Source organism: Pongo pygmaeus, chromosome 2 (genome assembly GCF_028885625.2).
Source record: "Pongo pygmaeus isolate AG05252 chromosome 2, NHGRI_mPonPyg2-v2.0_pri, whole genome shotgun sequence".
Classification (NCBI taxonomy): Eukaryota; Metazoa; Chordata; class Mammalia; order Primates; family Hominidae; genus Pongo; species Pongo pygmaeus.
The window spans coordinates 147,349,273-147,367,350 of NC_085930.1; the positions used below are offsets into that span (position 1 = coordinate 147,349,273).

At 37.6% G+C, this 18,078-nt stretch overlaps 1 protein-coding gene across 8 annotated transcripts in view; it reads right to left on the reverse strand.

The window, feature by feature from the left end:
- The window catches only part of PIK3CB (phosphatidylinositol-4,5-bisphosphate 3-kinase catalytic subunit beta), a 184,203-nt gene that overhangs the window by 23,877 nt on the left and 142,248 nt on the right, over nt 1–18,078 (reverse strand). For 4 of the 8 annotated variants that reach the window (XR_010125764.1, XM_054482054.2, XM_054482055.2 and 1 more), the window contains 6 exons: nt 16,477–16,598; nt 12,731–12,874; nt 10,442–10,541; nt 6,183–6,361; nt 5,234–5,343; nt 3,522–3,600 (listed from right to left, as the gene is read on the reverse strand). Coding sequence is in view for 7 of the 8 variants with exons in the window: in XM_054482054.2 (XP_054338029.1) it covers nt 3,522–3,600; nt 5,234–5,343; nt 6,183–6,361; nt 10,442–10,541; nt 12,731–12,874; nt 16,477–16,598 (734 nt within the window). In the remaining variant the exon portion in view is untranslated. Of the gene's footprint in view, nt 1–805; nt 967–3,521; nt 3,601–5,233; nt 5,344–6,182; nt 6,362–10,441; nt 10,542–12,730; nt 12,875–16,476; nt 16,599–18,078 lie in introns of those variants that run through there. The other 4 variants (XM_063662212.1, XM_054482057.2, XM_054482058.2 and 1 more) reach the window with 3 other exon arrangements.

The window sequence follows — 18,078 nt, forward strand, 5'->3', positions numbered from 1 at the left end:
ATAAGATAGTAGAAATAAATAAGTATATATGTAATCACAATAAACAATTAAAATTTCCTAATAAAATACATTCATATTGGAGTAAATCCATCCTCACAAAAAAATTCAACTATATGCTATTTACAGGAGACAAATATAATATAAAATGAAATAAAAGTTAAAAATAAAAGCTACAAAGGTAAATACTAACCAAAATAAGCTGGTATAGAAATGTCAATTTTGGACAAAACAGACTAAAACAAAATTACTAGGGATTCAGAGGCATATTTCTTAATGATAAAGGAGGGCACAGAGGCTAAAAGAAATCAAACCTTGTACAGATTTACAAATATAAGATCAACGCTTGAGGCCAGTAGTTTGAGACCAGCCTGGCCAACATGGTGAAACCTCGTCTCTACTAAAAATACAAAAATTAACCAAGCCTGGTGACCCGTGCCTGTAATCCCAGCTACTCGGGAGGCTGAGGTACAAGAATTGCTTGAACCCAGGAGGCAGAGATTGCAGTGAGCTGAGATCCTGCCACTGCACTCCAGCCTGGGTGACAGAGTAAGACTCTGACTCAAAAAACAAACAAACAAACAAACAAACAAACAAAAAAGAAAAAACAAATATAAGATCAAGATAAACAAAAACTGACAAGATTTCAGGCAGGCAATGACAAATGTCAATTATAATAGGAGGTTGTAACATACCTAACGAAGTGACAAATCAAAACTGAAGTTTAATGAGAATATAGATCTGAACATATACTTGATACAATAACAACACAATAAAATTAGAAATCATAAAGAGAACAAAAAAGTATGCCTTTGGAAATTAAATTTTATTTATTTATTTATCTATTTATTTACTGAGATAGGGTCTTGCTCTGTTGCCCAGGATAGTCTTGAACTCCCGGGTTCAAGCGATCCTCTCACCTTGGCCTTCCAAAATATTAGGATTACAAGAAAGAGCCACTGTATCCAGCTGTAATTTCAAATAGTTCAGGAGTCAATAAGATAAAAACAGAAATTATGAAATATTTAGAATTTATATACTGTTTGATACATTATGAAAGTACATAAATATTTCCATTTTAAAAGTTAAGAGTTCTTTTTTTTTTCTTTTTTGAGATTAGGGTCTCACTTTGTCACACAAGCTGAAGTGCAGTAGCGTGATCTTGGCTCACTGCAGCCTTGACCTCCTGGGCTCAAGAAATCCTCCCTCCTCAGCTCCCAAGTAGCTGGGACTATAGGCACATGCCAACATGCCTGGCTAATTATTATTATTATTATTATTATTATTATTATTATTATTATTATTATTGTTATTTTTGTAGAGACAGGGTTTCACCATGTTGCCCAGGCTGGTCTCTAACTCCTGCGCGAAAATGATCCGCCTTGGCTTCCCAAAGTGCTGGGAATACAGGCGTAAGCCACTGCGCCCAGCCAAGAGTTCATTTTAAAAAATGAGAACAGAATAAACACAAAAGTAAAAAAAAAATAAAGAAGTAATAACTGATAAAGTAGGAAACAAACAAAAAACTCAACAAAAGTAGAAGCCCAGTTGAAACCATACTAATAAGGAAGCAAATCTCTAATAATACTGACAATAACTGCATATAAAAAGAAGAAAAGACCGGGGGCGGTGACTCACGCCTGTAATTCCAGCACTTTGGGAGCCCGAGGCAGGCAGATCACAAGGTCAGGAGTTTGAGACCAGCCTGACAAACATGGCGAAACCCCATCTCTACTAAAAATACAAAAATTAGCCGGGCGTGGTGGCAGGCGCCTGTAATCCCGGTTACTTGCGAGGCTGAGGCAGGAGAATCGCTTGAATTCAGGAGGTGGAGGTTGCAGTGAGCCGAGATTGCACCACTGCACTCCAGCCTAGCTGACAGAGCGAGACTGTCTCAAAAAAAAAAAAAAAAAAAAAAAAAGAGGAAGAAGAAAAATATTAGACACAGCATAGCATAGATTTTAAAATTACAAGAGGATGTTATAAAAAATATGTGGTAATAAATTTGAAAACATTGATGAACTGGACTATATCTTTGTGTATAAATCTCTGTCTACATTTCCAATTTTAAGGTAAATTGTGGAAATACTGGATATAAAGAGTATAAATAAACTTCATACATTAAGGTTTATATTAATTTATAATAGTATATAAAAATACCTGTGTTTTTGTTGCTTCAATAGCACCCTAGACTGGATTATCATTTAAGAAAATCTTTGTTAGGATATCCAGTTGTTCTTTTTTTTTTTTTTTAATTTTTTGAGACAAAGTTTCGCTCTTGTTGCCCAGACTGGAATGCAGTGGCACGATCTCGCTCGCTGCAACCTCCGCCTCTCAGGTTCAAGCGATTCTCCTGCCTCAGCCTCCCGAGTAGCTGGGATTACAGGCTCCTGCCACCACACCCTGCTGATTTTTTGTATTTTTAGTAGAGCTGGTTTTCACCATGTTGGCCAGGCTGGTCGTGAACTCCTGACCTCAGGCAATCCACCTGCCTCGGCCGCCCAAAAGGCTAGGATTATAGGAGTGAGCCACCGTGCACGGCCCAGTTGTTCTTATAATCTGTACTTCTTAATTGGAACTGACAATTTTCATATTAGTTTTTTTTTTTTTTTCTTGAGACAGAGTCTCACTTTGTCATCCAGGCTGCAGTGTAGTGGTGCAATCTCTGCTCCCTGCAACCTCCACTTCCTGAGTTTAAGTGATTCTCATGCCTCAGCCACCAGAGTAGCTGGGAGTATGGGCATGTGTTCCACGCCTCGCTAACTTTCGTATTTTTAGAAGAGACAGGGTTCCACCATGTGGGCCGGGCTGGTCTCAAACTCCTGACCTCAAGTGATCTGCCCGCTTTGGTCTCCCAAAGTGCTGGGATTACAGGTGTGTGCCAACATGTCTGTTAGTTTGTTTTTATACCTTTTATAAAATGCCTTTTCACATCTTTTCATTACGTTCACTTCTATGGGCTCTTTAAATATTTACCCCTTGTTCTGTTCATTGTGAATACAATTCCCAGTCTGCTGAGGCTTGATTTTATGTTTCCTTTTTTCTGTCACGACACCACAAACCTCTTCTGCTCGCTATCTACCCCTATTGATGGTGGCAAGCTAAAAACCTGAGAATGCACCTAAACATTTTCCTCTCTTTTCCCTTGGTAGGTAGAGAAATGAATGTCCCTGGACTAAGTATAAAAAGGCACAGGACTTTCTCTGGCCTTGTCATTGCCATGACCCACAGTACATCTTTCAAAACCATAGGTTGGAATGTAATTCTGGCTGTCTGTCCAAGCCTTATTAAAGTTCAAACCTATTCCTTCTTTCTGGAATTTCAGTCATATGTGTAGTTTTAAACTGAAAAAGTTTAGGCAAGACAACATATTTGAAAGTACATTGTAAAGTGCTATATAAATATTATTATGAACAACAACTAAAAATAAGAACAAGAGGGAAGGAATTAACAAGAAATTCTAGATATTTTGCTGTGGGAAGACTACAACATTAGACCAAAAAAAAAAAGAGACTAGATCTCACCGAAGATCCAAACCAGCTTCTTTCCAGAGTAAATCCATCAGGCGCAACATTTGGAGTGTCAACATATCCTGTCGTAAATCTAAGAGAAAACAAACTGCTTCATTACAAGTGCTTTTCCTTTTATGCCTTGTAACTCATTAATTCAAGGCTAACTCAGAATTAACTAAAAACATTAACAAACGCTGTGCTAATATTTTCACTAATTTTATAACAAATATTATACTCTTTGGATAGCATGTCCCTGTGACATTATTTCAGACATTAAATTAAAAGATTTTTTAAACTGTTTACCATGTGTAAGTTACATCCTACTGAATATAAGCATAGCCTCGGAGAACTTTTAAGATTTTCCTTCCTTAATTATATTCTACTTCCCGAGGCTGACAGCTGGCCCTACTACTCCCATAAGGCAGTGACTTTCTGCTTGCTATTCACAGGAGATTCACTGCGCAAAGCACAGTCACTTACTAGAGTTACTAGGATAACACATGGGTTCAGGGGTACTAATTGTATGCTGTAATACTGTTTGTATTACACTGTATGTGTATTACATTAATTACATGGCTAATTTTTCCTTCTTGCTTGCTTTTACCACTACATGGAGAGTTCTTAAGAATCACGTAAGTAACTGTATCACGAGGTCACAAAACTGTAATGGTTGAATTTATTATCATGTCTAAGGATATTTTCAGGGAAGAGAGCACATGAAACTAGTGACATCCACATAATGACATTTGTATGGTCAAGTGACATTAAATGTTTAGCAAAACCCTATGAGTTCTTTTTAAGTTGTAAGCACATATTCTGATAAGCACATTTGCTTATGTTATCTCAATTCCTTTTAATAACCCTGACATACAGATGCTATAATCCTCATGGATATGAAAAACCTGAAGCTCAATCAGTTTTCTGTGCTTTGTTTGTAGTCACATAACTAACACACACAAGTCACCACTGCCTATTGGCTGGTATGATTACTTCAGAGGCATTTCCTTTACACATTTTGGGTCTGTTAGGTACTTTCATCAAAATAGAAAACTATGGCAGCAAAATCAATATTGCTATCACTGAAACAGGATGTATGAATATATTACTGAAAATATCCTTGCCTGGGCACGGTGGCTCATGCCTGTAATCCCAGCACTTTGAAAGGCCAGGGTGGGTGAATCACTTGAGCTCAGGAGTTCAACACCAGCCTGGTCAACATGGTGAAACCCCATCTTTACAAAAAATGCAAAAAGTGAACCAGGTGTGGTGGTGTGTGCCTGTAGTTCCAGCTACTCTGGGGGCTGAGGTAGGATGATCACTTGGGCCTGGGAGGTGGAGGTTGCAGTGAGCCAAGATCGTGCCATTGCACTCCAGGCTGGGAGACAGTGAGACCCTGTCTCAAAAAAAAAAAAAAAAAGTAAAAATAATATCTTGTATTTCATAAGCTTTTTAATCAAAGGAGTAGGCGCATTTTGTATTTTGTAGGGGGAAATAAAAGAAGGTTCATTAGGACAGTGTATTTAAGTGAATGGTATAAATCATTTTATAAGAAGGGAAAATAAAGGCATTTAGGACATGTTCAATTTGACTTTAGGACCATTAACAGCTACCTTCCTGGCTGCAAACTGTTACACACTTACACTACACATCACTTTTCAGATAAAGCAAAATGGCAACAAATGAAAAATTCTAAGAAATTTGATGTTAAAAATCTCAGTACTTACCATCACCATTTTTAAAAATCACTCCAACTGAATCCTCACCAAATACCTTGTTATTGTATACCAGCCACAAAGGCTTCATTTTGGAATCCATGTATTTGCACTTTTCAACACTGAAATCAAGTGGGGAAAATTAGTCAACTTCAGTGTAATGATACAGAAGATTATAATTTCACCACTATATATACTAGGCTCGGGAAAACTCCTCACCTATTCCTGTCAGGTCTGCAGAAGAGTCAGACTTAGAAGAGTCCCACTTGGTAGAAAAGCAACCATGAGGACAGCCTTGGGTGGCATATACTAATGCCAGATAGGCTGGACTCAAAACCTAAGATTGGCCCTTCTCACCTTCTCCACTTAACATTCCTCCTCTCGTTTCCTTTTATTTGCTTAACTTTACATTATTACATTTAGTGAATAAAAAATTACAACAAATCATTGGATTAAAATTAGAACTATTTTGAGACCATTCTTGATTTCTTAACATGGGATTCATTTGAATACTGATAGTATACTGAATACAGACTATTATTTTCCATTATTACTTTTGTAGCGAATGAGAAAGTGAGAAATAAGTTGCCAAATTCACTCAAGACAAGATCTCATTTTAAAATAGGAAAATCAATCAGTAAATAATTTACTATAGTTTGCAACATTTTGCTTATTAGGATTGTCAACTCTTAAAAATCAGTAATATAGAAAATAAATTTAATTACATATAATTGAAATATAAATTCATTTGTAATAATTTTCACTAAATCCACAGGTAAGTTTAGCTGATAAGCATACATCCTACTGAATATAAGCATAGCCTCGGAGAACTTTTAAGATTTTCCTTCCTTAATTATATTCTACTTCCCGAGGCTGACAGCTGGCCCTACTACTCCCATAAGGCAGTGACTTTCTGCTTGCTATTCATAGGAGATTCACTGCACAAAGCACAGTCACTTACTAGAGTTCTGAGAGGATAACACATGGGTTCAGGGGTGACTGCAGGTCAGAGAGGGCTTCCCGGTAAGCACTCTGTTTTAAACAGGTATGCATGGCCTCCTTCCCTTTGGCTCTGTTTAACTTCACGGCATTCAGTTTGATTAAACTATTCAAAGTTTTTAACTTATTGAGTGCTTCAACCTGAAAAATAAGTTCCCCACACCAAAAATTCATTTGACTAAAAGTAATATAATATCATGTGATCATATCAATAACACCTGCTCCCAACATATACACATAACCATACACACACATAACCAGCTGAAGTAAAAAACAGTGTCTGTCTTATGAAAAGCATTTTACATACAATAAACTTATTTTTAACAGTTGTTACAGCATCATTTTCAAACTTTCTTTAAACCTTTTCTTGAACAAAATCTTACAAATTCGAGAAAAGCAGACTTAGATTATGGATACTTAAGATAAATGTGGGCCAGGTGCGCACTATGGGTACTTAAGAAGATAAATGTGGCCCAGCACTTTGGGAGGCTGAGGCAGCTGGATCACTTGAGGTCAGGAGTTTGAGACTAGCCTGGGCAACATGGTGAAACCCTATCTCTACAAAAAAAAAAAACAAAAATTTGCCGGGCATGGTGGCACTTGCCTGTAATCCCAGCTACTCGGGAGGCTGAGGCATAAGAATTGCTTTAACCTTGGAGGTGGAGGTTGCAGTGAGCCAAGATTAAGCCACTGCAGCACTCCAGCCTGGGTAAGAGAGTGAGAAACTGTCTCAAAAAAAAAGAAAGAAGAAGATAAATATGAAACTTAAGCTACTCAAAATTCTGCAATTCATTGTATGGTAGAATTCGAGACATCACTAACCTAAACCAGTCCATTTGGCCAACTTCATAGTATTAGAGAAAAACCTATGTAGAAGTAACTCTGAGGTTCTTGCTACTCAACCTTAATATCTACTTCTTGTCATCACTCTTGTATGATATCTCAATATATTCTATTTCCATTAACAGCATAGCTAGAATGAATTATTTTATAATAAAGTGTGAATATAGACATGCTATTTGTTATTCAAATCTAAATTACTTGTTTTTATAATAACTATGGCTATCAAAACTTATTCAAGTAAAAAAAAAAACTTATGCAAGTAGTACAAGGTGTATCAACAATGGCCAACTAAATCAAAACCATTATGTTTAAAATTCAACTTTATGCTGGGTGCGATGGCTCACGTCTGTAATCCCAGCACTTTGGGAAGCTAAGGCAAGTGGATCAGTTGAGGCCAGGAGTTCAAGACCAGCCTGGCCAACATGGAGAAACCTCCTATCTACTAAAAATACAAAAATTAGCCAGACACGGTGGTGTGCACCTGTAATCCCAGCTACTCAGGAGGCTGAGGCAGGAGAATCACTGGAACCTGGGAGCTGGAGGCTGCAGTGAGCCAAGATCGCACCACTGCACTCTCCAGCCTGGGCAACAGAGAGAGACTATGTCTCAAAAAATAAATAAATCAGGGTCAGGTGCAGTGGCTCATGCCTGTAACCCCAGTACTTTGGGAAGCTGAAGTGGGCGGATCACTTGAGGTCAGGAGTTCAAGACCAGCCTGTCCAATATGGTGAAACATCCTCTCAACTAAAAATACAAAAATTAGCCAAGCGTGGTGGCGCACACCTGTAATCCCAGCTACTAGGGAGGCTGAGGCAGGAGAATCACTTGAATCTGGAAGGCAAAGGTTGTAGTGAGCCAAGATCATGCCACTGTACTCCAGCCTGGGTGACAGAGTGAGACTCCATCACAAAAAATAAAACAAATAAATAAATAATAATAATAATAAATAAAATTCAACTTTATTATTTAATAACTGAGGGTCTTTTATGTCATAGTACATAAAATTCATAACAACTTCAGCCACGCATAAAGAAGGAGCACCTTATTTTACGAGTATATCATTAAAACTGGAAAAAACAAATGTTAAAAATAGAATTAAAAAGTATACTGTGTGTAACAAGCATATAAAATATGTATATCACAAATATAAATAATGTGGCTTGAAATTCCATGCACAAGAGATTTAATTTATAACATGTTTTCATTTTTGAATTCTGCTTCTATGCAAGGAAACCACTAAGACTATGTAGGGAGATGAATTCAAGCATGCAGTTTCCACAGAGGCTGAGACCTTGCTCACAGGAAACTAGGAAGGACCTATGCAGCTTGATGATAAAATTGAGACGGCTGAAACTTGCCAAGTTAGCCATCTGTTAAAACCACAGATCACTCTACTTCTCAACAGTTTCAGGAGCTGTACAAACACTGGTGACAAGGCAACCAGATAAAAACTGGGCTAAGCAAACAGGAACTTTTTAGAAGTATGTGAAATTTGAAACTTCTTCCATGTCTGTACAGTCGAAAGTTTTCATGCTCCACCTCTAATTGTGTTGATATCCACACTTCCTGGAACAGTGTCCTGAATACCCCATGGACATAAGTCTAACACTTTAAGTGTTTCAACGCCTTGTCCTTTTGTAAGTTTACAGTAATAACAAGAACAGCTATGTACAGGGTAAAGTCTTCCTCTCACAACTCATCAATCAAAAAAAAAAAAAAAAACCAGGAGTTAGAATAATTTGTTCATACATATATCATCCTTTTATTGTCTTTAACATCAAGCTGAGGCTCCAAGAAAATATGCAGTGTGGAAAATGGTTATATGATGACATTAAGCAAGTTATGACTAAGTATGGCCTAACAGGCTTTGGCAGAAAATTTGAATTTTACTCATAGTGCAATGAAAAATTATTGAAGGGATTTTAAAAGGGATTTTAAAAGGGAAATGATGTAATACAATCTACTTCTTTTTTTCTTTTTTTGAGACAGGGTCTTGCTCTGTTGCCCAGGCTAGGGTGTAGTGGTACAATCAAATCATAGCTCACTGCAACCTCAAATTCCTGGAGTCAAGCAATCCTCCCACCTCAGCCTCTCAAGTAGCTGGGACTACAGTTGCAAGCCACCTTCTAATTTTTTCTAGAGGTGGGTCTCACTATGTTGTGCAGGTTAGTCTCAAACTTCTGGGCTCAAGTGATCCTCCCACCTTAGCCTTTCAAAGTGCTGGGTTTTCAGGTGTGAGCCACTGCATCTGGCCACAGTCTACATTTTTAAAATGTCACTTTATCTTCTGTGTACAGAATGTGGGGGGAGATGTAGGAAGGGAAACAAGGGGTACAATTTGGGTAGTTAATGAAGAAGTCCAGTGGAAAAAGAATAGTAGCTTGGACTAGGATGGTAGCCATGAACACAAGAGAAATAGGCAGAGATGTGAGATATATTTCAGGGTTCTATAAAATTCAGAGGATTAATAATATTGATTCCATGTTGTTGTGAAGAATAAATGACCCATCATAAGTGATGAATAAACATTAGCTATTATTACCATCATTAAGGGGCTTTTCAAAAGGAAGGGATCAGAAAAAGTTTTTAACATCATGAAAAATCCTAAATATTAAAAACACCTAATGGAAGCCTATGAGAGTTCTTCTGGCAATGCAAATGAATTAGAAAAGAGTAGTTTAACTGGAAATTAGGAATCTGATATAAAAATAGGGTGGGGCAGCTGGGTATGGTGGCTCACACATGTAATCCCAGCACTTTGGGAGGCCGAGGCGGGCGGATCACGAGGTCAGGAGTTCGAGACCAGCCTGGCCAACATAGTGAAACCCTGTCTCTACTAAAAATACAAAATATTAGCTGGGCATGGTGGTGCATGCCTGTAGTCCCACCTACTCGGGAGGCTGAGGCAGGAGAATCACTTGAACCCGGGAGGCGGAGGTTGCAGTGAGCCAAGACAGTGCCATTGCACTCCAGCCTGGGCAACAGAGCGAGACTCTGTCACAAAAAAAAAAAAAAAAAAAAAAAGGGTGGGGCTGGGCACGGTGATTCACATCTGCATTTCTTAGCACTTTGGGATTAATATAGAATATATTAGGAATTCTGAGTCATTATTTTTTCAGGTAGCATTCAGTTAATATTTTTGTGCTAAGTTCATCGAAACTTCATTTTTTGACTTAAATTTTGATAAAAGAATGTATTCATCAGGTTGTCTGTTACTGAGACTTCTATGAAATAATGTGGTGGGAGAAATGGCATTTGATAAAACTGATCAAACACCATGTACCAAATTGAACATGAAGATTAAAACAAGCTGATATTCATGCTTTAAACGTTGTCTGTCAAAAAAAGAAAAAATGAACAAATAAAACAAGCTGATACCTGCTTAGAAAGCACTTTCATGTGCCCCACACTTCCCCGGCAGTATGCTTCAAGGATGACACCAAATTGTACTGAGACAGCAGGAATGTGCACTTCTGACCTGCAGAAAGTTAATGATATCCGAACAGTTTGTTTATCAAACACTTCAGACCGAATAAATACTGACTTCTTTATTCTACAAAAAATAAACTTATGATGGCAAGGTCATTGTGTGCATTATTATTATTATTTCCTTCTTCCCTTCCTTCCTTTTTTGAGAGTCTCACTCTGTTGCCCAGGCTGGTGTGCACTGGTGTGATCTCGGCTCACTGCAACCTCCACCCACCGGGTTCAAGCTTGCTGAAAATAAAAACTTGTAGCTAGATGTCACTAGGTGACTAGGTTCTAGCCAACAGGACGCAAGATGAAGTGATGTGCACAAAAAATGAGTCCTCAACTTAGAAGGAAATGCTGGTCCCTCCCCTCCCCATTTCTGGTTCGAATGTGGATGGTGTGGCCAGCCCCTTCATACTTGCGATTCTCCTGCCTCAGCCTCCCGGGTAGCTGGGATTATAGGCATGCGCCACCATGCCTGGCTAATTTTGCATTTTTAGTAGAGACAGGGTTTTGCCATGTGGCCAGGCTGGTCTAAACTCCTGACCTCAAGTGATCCACCCACCTTGGCCTCCCAAAGTGCTGGGAACAGGCGTGAGCCACCACGCCTGGCTATTTTGTGCATAATTATTAGTGACATGGGTCAACTTTCCAATTTGTTAAACTTCAAAGTTCAAAAGCTATGATATTCTATAATTAGTTAATACTTCAAAGTTCAAAAGCTATGATATTCTATAATTAGTTAATACTTCAAAGTTCAAAAGCTATGATATTCTATAATTAGTTAATACTTCGAAGTTCAAAAGCTATGATATTCTATAATTAAATACTTCAGAGTTCAAAAGCTATGATATTCTATAATTAGTTAATACTTCAGAGTTCAAAAGCTATGATATTCTATAATTAGTTAATACTTCAGAGTTCAAAAGCTATGATATTCTATAATTAGTTAATACTTCAAAGTTCAAAAGCTATGATATTCTATAATTAGTTAATTCTTTATTCCAAGAAATCTAAAATGTGTACAATCTTACCTGATTTGCTTTTGTAGGGGTAAGGCAATCTTACCAATTTAAAGACAATAGGCTGCAACAGGTATCTATGAAATCTGACTGGTATTAAACAATTGACTAAAGCCCTGATTAGCATCTATTCCAATTTTTTTCTTACTTAAAAAGTGATGTACATATTTGAAAAAGGAAGGAATACTTGTTTTGTTATTCCCTGAGGGGTTTAAAAACTAAGACTGAATGAATGAGAAAAGACAAGTTAAAAATAAGAAAAGGTTCTAGAACAACACAAGGAAGTAAAAAAAAGAGTGGGAAAAAATATATGAATAAGAAAACCATATTCAGAAATAAAACTAAAATTAAGAGCACAACATTATAGAGCTTATTGCCTTTGAGAAGCTCAGCAAAGAAAAGAAAAAAGAAGAAAAGAATAAAAAGAAAAGAAAAGAAAAGGAAGGGAGGAAGGAAGGAAGGAAGGAGAAAGAAAGAAAGAGAAAAAAGGTAGTTTTTTTTCTGACAAGCATTAGTTTCAGTACTATGAAGTCCAGATTGGGAGGGAAAAAAATGTCTGAGTACAGAGTCAGAAACGAGAAATCTATTAACACAATTTCCTTAGAAAACAAAGGAATAACTTTAGTTCTCATTCCTGATTTTACTCTTGTATGAACTTGGTGAAGTAAGGTTCGTGTATTTCTGGAAATTACCTACTTAATAAAGAAATTGAATAAAATTGCTGTCATTATAGTAAACCCTTACCTTCACTCAATAACACTAGTAATGACAGTACCACCCACAACTTTCTAGAAGAAATAAATAGGTCTGTCCAAATACATTAAGACAATAAGTACACTTTACTGGAAAATAGCAATACATTATTAATTTCAGTTAAAAATCAAGCAGGTAGAAAACACACACAAAAAAAAAAGGAAGGAAGAAATAAAGAAGAAATCAAGCAGGCATGGAGGGACACATAAGGGTCTTGGATAACTGAATTACTTCGTCAAATCTCAAATCATGAAAATCAAGAGTGCTGGTATCAAGAAACAGGAGAAGGCGCCAAAACCATATAAATGTTATAAATGGTTCAGAAAAAAACTAAAGCAGCCATTTTTCTATTAAATATATTATGCTGGTTTATAGTTACTAAAGCACCTGGTGGGCTCAAATTAAAATATAAAAGACTTACCTAAGATGCCAAAATAGAAACTGCCCTATCCTCCGATTACCAAGTGCTCTTTCTAATAGGAATCTAGAGAGGGCACAATCAAGAAAAGGCTCATATTTTAACACTTGCACCAGTTGTAAAAGATATTGAGAAAGTTCTTCATCACTGAAAGAAACAGAAGACACAGTGAGTAACCAAACAACCTGTGCCAGAAAAAGATCCCTTCGTATCAAACTATCAAATGTGAACTTGTTGAAACACAATGGTTCTTTTGGGCCAGGCTTGTTACATGCTTGCCTTCACTGTACCACTGTTACAGTATCACAAAAAGAGCTGAAGATTTCAGATGGGGAAAGGGGAGTGAAGAGGGTCAAAGAACAGACACTAGAGATATTTTAATCAAATGAATTAGATTGTGATACGGTCTGGCTTTTGTCCCTACCCAAATCTCACCTCGAATTATAATCCCTATAATTCCCACTTGTCAAAGGAGCATCCTGGTGGGAGGTGACTGAATCAGTGTGGCCCTCCATGCTATTCTCATGACAGTGAGTGAGTTCTCATGAGATCTGATGGCTTCATAAAAGGTGGTTTCCCCTGCTCTTTTCCTTTTCCTGCCACCTTGTGAAGATGGTACTTGCTTCTCCTTCACCTTCTACCATAATTTTAAGTTTTGTGAGGCCTCCCTAGCCATGTGGAACTGAGTCAATTAAACATCTTTCCTTTATGAATTACCCAGTCTCAGGTATTTCTTTATAATGGTGTGAAAATGGACTACTACAGATTGTTAAAATTCATGACTGTATTTTCAGTCAGCTAAGAGTTACCAAAAATATTATGTACTTTAATACTGATTTCTGATCATGCTAAAAAATTTGTGCTTAGTAAAACAATCATTTTTAAAATAAAAATTCCATCAGTACTTTCACAATTTATTTTCCTTTGCTGTCATTAGGGTTAAGTAAGTCATCCCAGATAACCAATGTACAATTAAAATCTTAACTTCAAATAGTTTGAAGGATGAGAAAGTGAATACATTTATAAGTGGGAATTGATCATTGAAATAATATAACAGATAACACTGTAATTAACTGAGCTCAATTAATTAAGGTTAGTGGTTCTCTATTTTGTGTCACTCTCCAAACCATTCACCTGTAAACACACTCCCATCAGAAGCAATTCCAGCAGTATAAGGTATGAAGCCCAAGTGCCCCAAGTGCTCCATTTACTCTCCACAGTCTTGGGTAATAAATGGTTAAGGAATTAGTAGTCTAAGGCAGATATCTGGGACTGAAACCCAGGGCACTATATACCAAAATCAAAAACTTATAACCAGAAAATTTCACAATAGAAAAACCACCAGAATTAGCTACACGGAATACATGGATCACTGCAATCTCCTCAGAGGGATCAATGCGTTTAAGAAAAACACTTGGCTCAGCCCAAGGAGAACCAGGTGGCCCCTCCACAAGAGGTCTCCAATGCAAACTTAAGGAGATGGTGAAGCAACTGGGAATTCATTTTTTAAAACTATCTATAACACAATTTTGATTAGGTTTATTGTAAAATTCATGCCCATTATATAAACTATAAATAGTGTAAAAAATAGAAAGTATAGGAATAGGAAGTTGTTTCCTCTTCTCTCACACTTCTAATTTCACTCCCCCAGAAGTAAGCACTATTGGTGAGTCTGTGTAATTTCTTTTGGCTATTACACAGCTTAAAACATACACGATTTTAAAAAGAAAAAGGGATCTATATAGTATCCACACTATTTTGTGGGCTTTTATGTTTCAAAAACCATAAAGTACATAAGCTGCATTTTTGAACCTAGAAAGAAAATGGATAAACTTCATTGTCTGAGACAGTCATTTCTTCAGTGAATCTCATAGATTCTCACAAATGCACCACCCAAGGGAGACTGTACAAACATGTTCACTGAAGCATTATTTATAATAGAGAAATGTGGAGAAACTTAAATATTCCTTAATAGGGAATGAATTAAATAACATATATCCCTATGACAGAATATTACACAGCAGTGAAAGGAATAAATGACATTTAAACATAATGGGAGAGACTAACCTCAAAAACCTGATGTTGAATTTTTATTTTTATTTATTTATGTATTTGTATTTTATTTTTTGAGACACGGTCTCACTCTGTCACCCAGGCTGGAGTGTAGTGGCACCATCTCAGCTCCTGCAACCTCTGCCTCCAGGGCTCAAGTGATCCCCCTACCTTAGCCGCCCAAGTAGCTGGGACCACAGGTGCGCACCTCCAGGCCCAGCTAATGTCTCTGTATTTTTGGTAGAGATGGGGCTTAACCATGTTGCCAAGGCTGGTCTCAAACTCCTAGGCTCATCGATCTGCCTGTGTTTGTCTCCCAAAGTGATGGGATTATAGGTGTGAGCCACCACAGCTGGCTGAATTTTTTTTTTTTTTTGGAGACGGAGTCTCACTCTATCGACCAGGCTGGAGTGCAGTGGTACGATCTCCGCCCACTGCAACCTCTGCCTCCTGGGTTCAAGTGATTCTTCTGCCTCAGCCTCCTGAGTAGCTGAGATTACAGGCACCGGCCACCACACCTGGCTAATTTTTTGTATTTTTAGTAGAGATGGGGTTTCACCATGTTGGCCAGGCTGGTCTCAAACTCCTGACCTCAAGTGATCTACCTGCCTCAGCCTCCCAAAGTGCAGGGATTACAGGCATAAGCCACCACACCCAGCCGTCTGGCCAAATTTTTAAAAAGCATGATATAAACTAATGCATATGGCAAGACACATTTGTGTAATAACAATTCCATGTCTATATTTTCATAGATATATATGAAACAGAAAAATGTGATATCGAAGCATACACACCAAATTCATGATAATGTTTGCCTCTGGGAAGGAAAAGTAATCAAGACTGGATAAGGAAACTATGAGGACTTCAATTTTAACTGTAATGTATTTGCTTAAAATATATATATATATTTAAACCCATGACAAAAATTAACATTTCTTAATTCTGGAGGGTGGACAGACTGTGTGAAGAAAAGAGGTAACACAGCAGGCTTGGCTGCTATCCTCTAACAAGCCTGCTTATAGGATTGGCCCATGGCTAGCATCTGGGAATTAAGATTTCAGGATTCCCACCACCCTCCTAATTGATAAGAGTGGCTCACTGCACCTAAACTATTTGTGCAAACAATGGTTTATGTTGTATATCCACTTTACTGCTGGGAGTATAGAAATCTGGTACATGCTAGGCAGAGGGTGCTTATGTGATAGCTGCCAGTAAAAACCGTGGCCACCAAGTCTCTAACAAGCTTCCCTTGCAGACTTGTATTATCACAACTCACTCCTGATAGAATTAAAAGTGTTTGGGGTGACTTCACTGGAAAAGAACTCTTACAAGCTTATGTATGCATGTTTTCCTCATGACTTCGCCCCATGAACATTTTTCCCTCTTTAAATTTTGCTCTGTATCCTTTTGCTGCAATAAATTATATCTATAAGTGACTATGTGCTGAGTTCTGAGTCCTCCCAGTGAGTCATCAAACCTGAGGGTGATCTTGAGGACCTTCTGACCCAGTATGCTTTTGTTTTTTTTTTCTAGTATAAACATTGAGTTGGGGAGGCGGCAGGAGTACATGAGCAAATGCTTTCAATTGTGAATAATTCTGAGCCCTTTTCTTTCCTATGAGACATCAAGGAGACACCCTCATCCCAAACCCACCCAAGTTATTCCTTGCCCCAAACAAAACCACCTGCAGAAGATACCTCATCTGTTGCAGGCAGCCTACAGCATATTCTCGAACGTACTGGTCTGGATAGTTGAAATCCAGAAGCTCTAGGGCCTCCCGGGGGGGCAGTTTAGGCCAAATCTGAAGCAGCGCCTGAAGCTGTTTAAAAAATGAAACTGGTTCAGAAATAATGGAGGACAAAAGTAATCTAATTGTCCTTGACACACAGGAGTACCGAGATAGGTCAAAAGAAGGCACAGCACACTTATAATTATTGATGCCTCAAAAATCCATTCCTGTTAATAGAGACTAATAAAGATTGTCTTTGTTGTTGAAACATTCTATAGATTAAGTTTGAAAAGCTATGAAGTACTTACCCCCAAATAAATTTTATGGGTGAGAGAGAAAAAAATGTTGAATTTGTAGCCTTCCTAAAGCTCAACTCCATCTGATAAAATCTTATTCCTTAGTATTTAATTTCTGTCATTGGATTTTCCTGGGTATCACCTAAGTACCACTGACATCAATGTCATGGAAGGTATATGATATGTATGCAAGATCAGTGCTATAAAACTATGGCAAATAGATGGCAGTGATTAGAGGATTTTCTTTCAATTGATTGCTCAAAGTCATACTGGGAGAGGTGGCCTGCAAGCTTGTTGGCTATCTTGTGGATGTTAAGTTTGATTCTCAGACCAATTAAGCTTTGAGAATTCAATAAAAACCATTTATATTTTATTATTTAATTCTACAAGTTATTCAATCTATCATTAATTATGGCAAGCCCTCCCCCAAAAGTCAACAATATCTAAATGAGTATCTACCAGCTAAGTTAAAAGGCATTTTCTCATATCAAGCAAAAGTAAATAAAAGTTAACTAATTTTTTAAAAATCAGCTTAATTTTTTCAGTTGTTTTACATTTGAAAAATATTTTTGGGTAAACAATACTTTTGAATGATTTTTTAAAATTTAATTACTCTATTATTAGCATATATTTATATAAATTGTTAACTTTTTTTGAGACAGTTTCACTCTTGTTGCCCAGGATGGAGTACAATAGTGCAATCTTGGCTCACTACAACCTCCCCTTCCTGGATTCAAGCCTCCTCCCAGATTCTCCTGCCTCAGCCTCCCGAGTAGCTGGGATTACAGGCGCCTGCCACTACGCCCAGCTAATTTTTTGTATTTTTTTTTTTTTTTTTTGAGATGGGGTTTCACCATGTTGGCCAGGCTGGTCTCGAACTCCTGACCTCAGGTGATCCACCCGCCTTGGCCTCCCAGAGTTCTGGGATTACAGGCGTGAGCCACTGCATTCAGCATAAATTGTTAACTTATATATGTAATTTGACAAATCAGAATTCACCTATGTGAATAAATTACATAGTTACTTAGCAAATACAGTGAAATGCCTAGTAATTTTTAAATTTTAATTTTTTTTTTTTTTTTTTGTGAGAGATAGGGTCTCATTCCGCTGTCCAGTCTGGAGTGCAGTGGCACCATCATAGCTAACTGCAGCCTTGAACTCCTGGGTACAAGCCATCCTCCCAACTCAGCCTCCTGAGTAGCTAGGACTACAGGAACACGCCACCATGCCCAGCTAATTTTATTTCATTTATTTATTTTCGTAGAGATAGGGTC